Source organism: Camarhynchus parvulus, unplaced genomic scaffold, assembly GCF_901933205.1.
Source record: "Camarhynchus parvulus unplaced genomic scaffold, STF_HiC, whole genome shotgun sequence".
Classification (NCBI taxonomy): domain Eukaryota; kingdom Metazoa; phylum Chordata; class Aves; order Passeriformes; family Thraupidae; genus Camarhynchus; species Camarhynchus parvulus.
Window position 1 is genome coordinate 15,718 of NW_022148305.1, and position 7,920 is coordinate 23,637.

The 7,920-nt window shown below is 53.2% G+C and overlaps 1 protein-coding gene across 1 annotated transcript; it reads right to left on the reverse strand.

Moving 5' to 3' along the window:
* Window positions 1–2,895: 2,895 nt before the first annotated feature.
* LOC115916508 (zinc finger protein 397-like) lies at window positions 2,896–4,456 on the reverse strand. Its single transcript, XM_030970242.1, has 2 exons — window positions 4,292–4,456; window positions 2,896–4,138 (listed from the first exon to the last, which is right to left on the reverse strand). The coding sequence occupies exons 1-2, from the start codon at window positions 4,311–4,313 to the stop codon at window positions 3,582–3,584; spliced, it is 579 nt and encodes a 192-aa protein (XP_030826102.1). The 5' UTR covers window positions 4,314–4,456; the 3' UTR covers window positions 2,896–3,581.
* Window positions 4,457–7,920: the final 3,464 nt, after the last annotated feature.

Sequence of the window (7,920 nt, forward strand, 5' to 3'; positions counted from 1 at the left end):
CTATTTCATAGATTCTTTAGCTTCCTGATCTGCCAAATTATTTCTCTCTTTATTTCTGGTCTTTACCTTTGTCCCTCTTAATATGTAATATAGCTATCTCTCTTAGGTAATTTTAATGCCTCTAAAACCTCTAAAATAAGTTTCTCATGTACTAATCCTTCTCCTCTTGAATTAAGTAATCTCCCTGTGTGCTACTCTAAAGGCATACCTTGAATCAATATGTAACTCCTTTCTTTTGTGTTAAATATTCTAATGCTCTTTTCAAAGTATGTAATTCACAAGTTTGCATGTTTTTTCTCATCAACTTCTGCATACCCTGTATTTTGCAAGGAGTTGTATTTCTGTTTGCTAACATAACTCCCAAAGGGCTATCTTGGGGTATTTCTGTTGGTAACTTTTTCTCCCACTTTTCTTTCTGGTATCCACCTTACTGGATTTCTGTCTCATTTTTCAATATTCTATCTATTCGTCCCCTGCTTCTGTTTTTCACTTTTTACTAACAACTTAAATACCACTTTTCTTTCAACTACTTACAACCAAAAAACCCTTTTCCTCACACTGCTTTTCAACACAATACACCTCCCTCCAAGGAGATATGGTAAGGCTTAAAATGCACAATCCACATTACCTATACTTTCATTCGTTTACATTCACTCACTTTTATTTCTCATTCACTTTCGCACATTCCTTCACACCCTCTAGACACAAAGTGGATCCTTATTGCCAGAAAGTCACGGGTTCCTGTGGCCCCCCTCGTGTTGGGGTTGGCCTCTGGGTCTCAGTATCTCCGGGCCTCCTGGAAGGGCCCTGACTCTGGTTGCCTCCGGTGCCTGTTCACCTGTGAGGCTGATTTGTGTGTCACTCACACTCTTCAGCTCCGGCCCCCTCACACGCCCGGGGAACACTAGCCTGGTGTGCAGGTCACTCACACCCTTCAGCTAAAGCCCCACATGCCCGGGGAACAATAGCCTGGTTTGTGGGTCACACACTCCTCTTTCCACTGCCTCCCCCTTCCCACCTGCCCGGGAAGTTGAGGCTGATTTTGTGTGTGACTCACTCTCACACACAACAAGACAACAATAAGGTACCTTTTACTTTCACATCAACTATTACAAGTTTAGGTGTTACTGGCCAGTCCCGATGCTATTGGGTATCCCTCAACCCAGCTGTGATGTCCAACCCCAGATGCTCTTGGGTATTTTTCCCTCAATACAGCTGTGTTGTTCAACCCCAGATGCTCTTGGGCATTTTTCTGTCCCTCAACCCAGTGGTTTGGTACAACTACAGACGTTCTTGGGCATTTTTTTTTTCTTTGGCTGTGTTGTCCAACCCTGGATGTTCTTGGGCATTTTTTTATCCCTCAATCTGGCTGTGGTGTCCAACCCCAGATCCTGTTGGGTAAAATTTTCATCCCTCAATCTAGCTGTGTTGTCCAACCCTGAATGCTGTTGGGCAAAATTTTCATCCCTCAATCTAGCTGTGTTGTCCCACCCTGAGTGTTCTTGGGCATATCCTCACTCCGACAGAATTGTGCTCTTGGATGCTTTTGGAATATAAATCCCTCAACCCAGCAGGTTTTTAGGGGCCCCTCCTGTCCCGTTTCCTAGTGGATTGGGCTAGGAAACATTGCTCCCTACCTCCGAGGGGTCCAACCCCTCCCTGAGACCCAGTCCCAATTACCCCAGGGGGTTCTTTCACTTGTCTTATCACTCACTTCGTCTCTTTACTGGCCGCTTCCCTCGCGCAAAGTCGGAAACGGAGCATGGGAGACTCCAGCACCCACTTGGCAGGTCTGGGGCAATCAGCCCGCCTCTCATTTACACACATTCATCCCCCCGTACCTAGCCCCCGAGAAATATTTACCAATCCCTTTTCCTTCCTGGGTTCTTCATGCACACTACTAGTCTTAGGGGGCCAATTACCGTGGTTGTACGGAGCCTTTTTCCCTTCTCTTTGTTTTATTGCCTCCTTTTGTCCACTGATCGTAACCTGGGTCTGTCGGTTACAGTAGGGGAAACAGAGCAAGGCTGCCAAATAGGGCAGGGCGCGCCTTCCCCACTCTGACTCTCCTAAAGCACCGGCAGCGAGGTGTTAGTAACCATCCTCTGCTACCACAATTGTGAAAAACGCCAATCACTTGCTTTTAAAATTTTTAAAGTTTAATAGTAATAAAATGGTTATAAAAATAGTAATACAATTAGAGTAATAATAATTTGGACTATTTGAATTAGGACAATATGACACAATAGAGACCAAGAGTTACGGACGTCCGGGTACCTTTTTCTGGGCAGTACGAGCCTGAAAAAGAACACCCGTTAACAAAGGATTAACCCTTAAAAGCAATACCCTGTTGCATATTCATACACCTCATACATGATGCATAAATTCCATTCAAATACAGGATTCTGTCTGGTCATCGTCAACTTCTTCCTCTGAATCCTAACAGCGCCTTCGAGGTGGGAAGAAGTTTGTTTCTTCTGATAAGTGGGCAATAAATTCTTTTTCTCTGAAAGTTTTAGGTGTCCTCTGGCTGCTATCTCGCTGTGAGTCCTTCCTTTAAAAAAAGAAGCCTACATAGCATAGTTTCCATTTTAACATTTTTTATAACCTAAAACTATATTTAACACAGTACTAAAGAAAATTAATACAGCATTACTTTCTAACACAAGATATATAATATTCATTTTACTATTTGCGAAAAGCCAATCATAAAATACATGCATTTTTCACATACTGGGAGCAGCCACTGCCAGTGTAGGGACCCACTGATGTCCCCCTGAGGGCCATCTGCAGCTCGGCTTTGGAGCCCTGCCAGCTCCAAACATCCCCGCCAAAAAACCCCAAACACAGGCACCCCCCGAGATGGGCTAAAAATCAATTGTTTTCACTGGGACTTGAGTGGTTCTGAAGTGACAGATCTATCCCTGTTTGCTTTTGGACTGCAGAGAGACGGAGAAGAGAAAAAAAATTAAGGCCAAACCAAAAGGAGAAGCAGCCAGGTGTGTTCCCAACATGGATCACAGGGAATGTGGCTCACCAGGGCTGTGCCCAAAGTGCCTCCTCCAGTGGGGGATGGAGCTGGAGCAGCGCACCAAGCTCTTCCCGCACTCGGGGCACTCACAGGGCTTCCCTTACCGGTGCCTCCATTGGTGTTTGGTCAAGTTAGAGCTCTGTAGAAGCTCTTCCCACACTGGGGACACTCATAGGGCCTCTCCCCAGTGTAGATTCACCTGTGGGTGATGACGGTGGAGTTGTGCTTGAATCCCTTCCCGCAGTCGGGGCATTGGAAGGGCCTCTCCTCTCTGTGAATCCGATAGTGCTGGAAGAGACTGGAGCTGGTCTGAAACCTCTTCCTGCATTTATCACACTCGTAGGGCCGCTCCCCAGTGTGGGTCCTCTGGTGCTTGATCAGGCTGGAGCTCTGGCTGAAGCTCTTCCCACACTCCCCACACTTGTGGGGCCTCTCCCCAGTGTGGATGAGTTGGTGCCTGACAAGATGGGAGTTCTGCCTGAAGCCCTGCCCGCAGTCAGGGCAGCAGAAGGGCCTCTCCTCCGTGTGTGTGCGCTGGTGCTTGAGGAGATCAGAGCTGGTCTGAAACCTCTTCCTGCACTTGATCACACTCATAGGGCCGTTCCCCAGTGTGGACCACCTGGTGCTGGATGAGGTTGGAGCTCTGTCTGAAGCTCTTCCCACACTCGCCACATTCATAGGCCTTCTCCCCAGTGTGGATCCTCTGGTGCCTGATCAGGCTGGAGCTCTGGCTGAAGCTCTTCCCACACTCCCCACACTCGTAGGGCCATTCCCCAGTGTGGGACCTCTGGTGCACAATCAGGTCGGAGTTCCACCTGAAGCTCTTCCCACACTCCCCACACGTGTGGGGCTTCTCCCCATCATGGAGCTGCTCATGGAGCACCAGCTCCGAGCTCTGGCTCCATCTCCGGCCGCCTTCCCGGCCCAGGCTGGCTCTTTCCCCCTCACATCCCCGCCATCTGCGTTTGCAGCCCCTCCTCGTGCGGCATCTCCGGGCCTTTTCCTCCCCGTTGGCTTCCTGCGCCGTGGAGCCGCTCAAAACGGCCTCTTCCACCAGGTTCTGCCGCGGGCATTTGTCCTCCCTGCTCTCCATGCTCAGCTCCTGCTCTGGGGGAGGAAGGACAAGGACACGATGGCATTTGCCTCCGTGCCACAGGCAAGGGCAAGGAGATCCCCCCAGGGCTGTGCTGCAGCCGGGGCCGTGCTGGGCTGGGAGATGGAGCAGCACAGAGGGGAAAGGGGCACTGACTTCCTCCTCACCTGCCTCAGTGTCCCGGGGCATCTTCCTCTTCCTCGCAGCCTCCCAGGGGTTGGGAATGGGAAATCCTGGTTTGGGGAAAACAAGGGATGAGCAGATTGAGTTTGAAGGTCCCTTTACCCAAGTCCATCTCTACAAGTCACCGGCCACCTGGGCTACAGAAAAACCTCCCAAACACCAAGATTCAGCCCTGAAAAAGCCTCCCAGGAGTTCCCCGTCCCTGGTCCCTCCCCTTTGGTGCTTGGTGGTTCCCCCCTGTCCCAGCTGCTGGGGTCACACTTGGACTGGGGGTCCCCCTTCTCCTCGGTGCCCGCCCTGCCCAGGCTGCTGGCAGTCCCAGCAATGCCAAAAGCTCCCCCCTCTTTTCTCTCCCCATTTCGGGCTGCCGGCGTGTCATGATCCCCTGGTACAAGCGGGAGTTGTGATGGTTCCTTTTACCCATCTCAGAGTGCAAAAGACACACTGCAGGGGGACTTTCAGTATTGATCCAGACAAATGCACCTTTTATTCAGTGCCCACAGCAAATGTGATAAAAGGTTTAAAAAGGAGATAAAGGAGAGAGAGAGATAGAGAAGGGGGGGAGGGAATAACTACCAGTGGAGAGACGAAATCCTCCTTTTGCAGACAATATATCTGTCCGGTTACATCGGGAAGAATCTCAAAATCTTTGGTTAACTCAGGGGTCTTTTTTAGTTGAGGGAACAGGTACAGGACAGTGGAGAAAAAGTTGGGAACAAGTCCAGACAGTCCAGTTCCAAACAGGACAAACCAGTCCCAGCAGTGAGCAGGGCCCATTGTTTCAGGACAGGTTGCCATGGGAAACCAGTCTTGGTCCAGCGAACACACCTGCAGGCAGCACTAAGCGAGCATCCCGCCCCAGTCAGCCCAGCACCCCCGGGATAGAATTTTAAGGGTCTCAGTCTCAGTCCTTGGGAGGTGGCTCCAATCTCCATCCTTGATGGCAGTTGTGAGGCAGATGAGGGATCTTCTGTGGGGGATCACCAAAATTAAAGCCAGTGGCATCTGGCCCAGAGGTGGGAAATTCATGGGCTGTTGTGGTGAGCAGGGATTGTGAAGCAGCTGTAAGCGCACAGAGCAAGCCGCTCATTGCCAGGCCCTGCCCCAAGCAGTGCAGCGTGGGCACAGCGAGCACAGCTGCAAACAATCACTTGGCAGGCATCCACCTCAGCCAGGCCAGAACTGCAGTCAGGGTCTGCAGGGTCTGAGTCTCTCCTTGCGAGGGTCGTAAGGCAAATGAGGGAAACTTGGGATCATCCCTTACACGGGGCTGTTTGGGCTCCTGGGCTCCCTTCTCCCCTCATTCTCTGCTCTGGGCTGCAGCGGCTCCAAGGAGTCCCCCCTGCCCCTCTCCAGCCTCTTGAGGCTCCCGCCAATGGCGGCGCTCCCCCCTCTCTGGGCTCCCCACTTTGGGCTCCTGGGGGACACAGGGCTCTGCTCCTCCAGGCTGCCTCTGCCGGCAGCCGCCACCGCCACCCCCGATGTCCCCCCAAGGGGCCTTTTCCGCTCAGCCTTGGACTTCTTCATTCTCCAAACATCCCCCCAAAACACCCATGCACCCCCCGGGATAATCTGGGCCCAGCTCCACCTCTCCGCTCACCTGTGCGATGTGGGGGGCGATGATCCCACGGGGGGGACTGAGTGGTTCCTTCTGCTTTCCTTGATCCGCCTTTGCCCCTCCTCTTCCACCCCCCCTCCTCCTCTCTAACCCCACCTCCTTCTCCTACTTCCCCTCCTTCTCCCTCTCCTCCATCATCCCTCAACTTCCATCCCCCCATCTCCTCCTATTACTCCCAAAACCCACCACCTTCTCCTTCTCCACTACTCCTCTTCCATCTCGTCTCCTCCTCTTCCCTAATCCCACCTCATTCTCCTGCTTCAACCCTCTCTTCCTCCTCCTTCTCCTCCTCCTCCTCCCTAACACCACCTCCTTCTCCCCCTCCATCGCTGCCCTTCCCTCCCTCCTCCTCCTCCCCCAGCAGCAGCCACACCCTTGGTGCCCCGTTCCCGCAGCCCTCGCAGCCCGCGGCAGGAGCGGGGATGGAGCCGGGACAGCTCGGGATGGGCAGCGCGGGGCTCTCGGCTGCTCCCAGCCGCTGCGGGCGGGGGGAAGCCGGCCCGGGCCAAAGGAGAGGCAAACTGGGCAAACTGGGGGCTGCACATCCCAACTGGGCCTGGCTGGGGACCCTGCCTGGGCACTGCCAGCCCTTGGGGCTCCTCTCGGCACATCCGCCAGGGGGGAACGCACACGGGGCTGGGGGATCCCAGCAGTGGCAGCGCTGCCAGGGCTGGGCTGGACTGGGACCGTACTGGGGTAACTGGGAATGACTGTGAGCATGCTGAGGGGCACTGGGATATATTGGGAGTGTCTATTAACCACACTCAGGTGACTGGAACCACACTGGGAACAGGTAGGACCATGTTGGGAAGAACTGGGACCATGCTGAGGGTACCTGGGAGCGAGTGGGAATGACTGGGTGTACACTGGGGACAACTGGGCATGACTGGGACCATGCTGACAGGGACTGGGATCATCTATGGATTGCCTGGCACTATACTGGGGCAACTGGGATCACACTGGGAGGACAGGGAGTGACAGGAACCGTGCTAGGGGCTACTGGGATCCTACTGGGATCACAGGAGGAGGAGCTGGCCAATGCTGGGAGTGACTGGCATCATACTGGATCATACTGGCAGCCACTGGGACTGCACTGAGGGTGACTGGGAGTGCCTGTGAGCAACTGGCATCAGGCTGGAAGCAACTCAGGGCAACTGGGAGTGACTGGGAACATGCTGGGGGTAACTGGGATACACTGGGAGAGACTGAAACCACACTGGGGGTAAATGGGAGCAACTGGAACCACACAGGATGATCATGGGAGCAGCTGTGCCCATGCTGGGGTCATACTGGGATCCTATAGGAAATGGCTGGGGTCATACTGGGAGTGACTGGAAAGGTGCTGGCTCTGACTGGAACCATACTGGAAGCAACTGGGGCAACTGGGCCCACACTGGGAGTGCCAGGGAGTCACTCTGAGCATGACTGCAATAATGCTGGGAGTATCTGGGACTGACTGGGGTCATACTGGGGGTGACTGGAACCATACTGGGAGTGACTACTGATCCTGCTGGGGTCATCCTGGGAGCCACTGGGATCACACTTTGGGCAACTGCCAGAAACTTGGATCATGATGGAGGCAGCTGGGAGGAACTGGAAAAGACTGGGATCATTCTGAGCTAACTAGAACTCTACTAGGCCAACTGGGATACACTGGGAGTGTCTGTGACCATACTGGGGGGACTGGAACCACACTGGGAACAGCTGGGACCATGCTGGGGAAAACTGGGAGTGAGTGGGACCATGCTGAGAGGGACTGGGACTATTCTAAGGACAACTGGGATCATACTGGGATGACAGTGACAGCAGCTGGGTCCATGGTGAGTGAGACTGGGATCACACTGAGGGTGACTGGAATCATACTGAGATTGACAGGGGCAGGCTGTGAGCAACTGGAATCATACTGAAAGCACCTGGGGGGGACTGGGAGTGACTGGGAGAAGGCTTGGGGGGACTGAGATATACTGGGGGAGACTGGGAACCATGAGGATCATA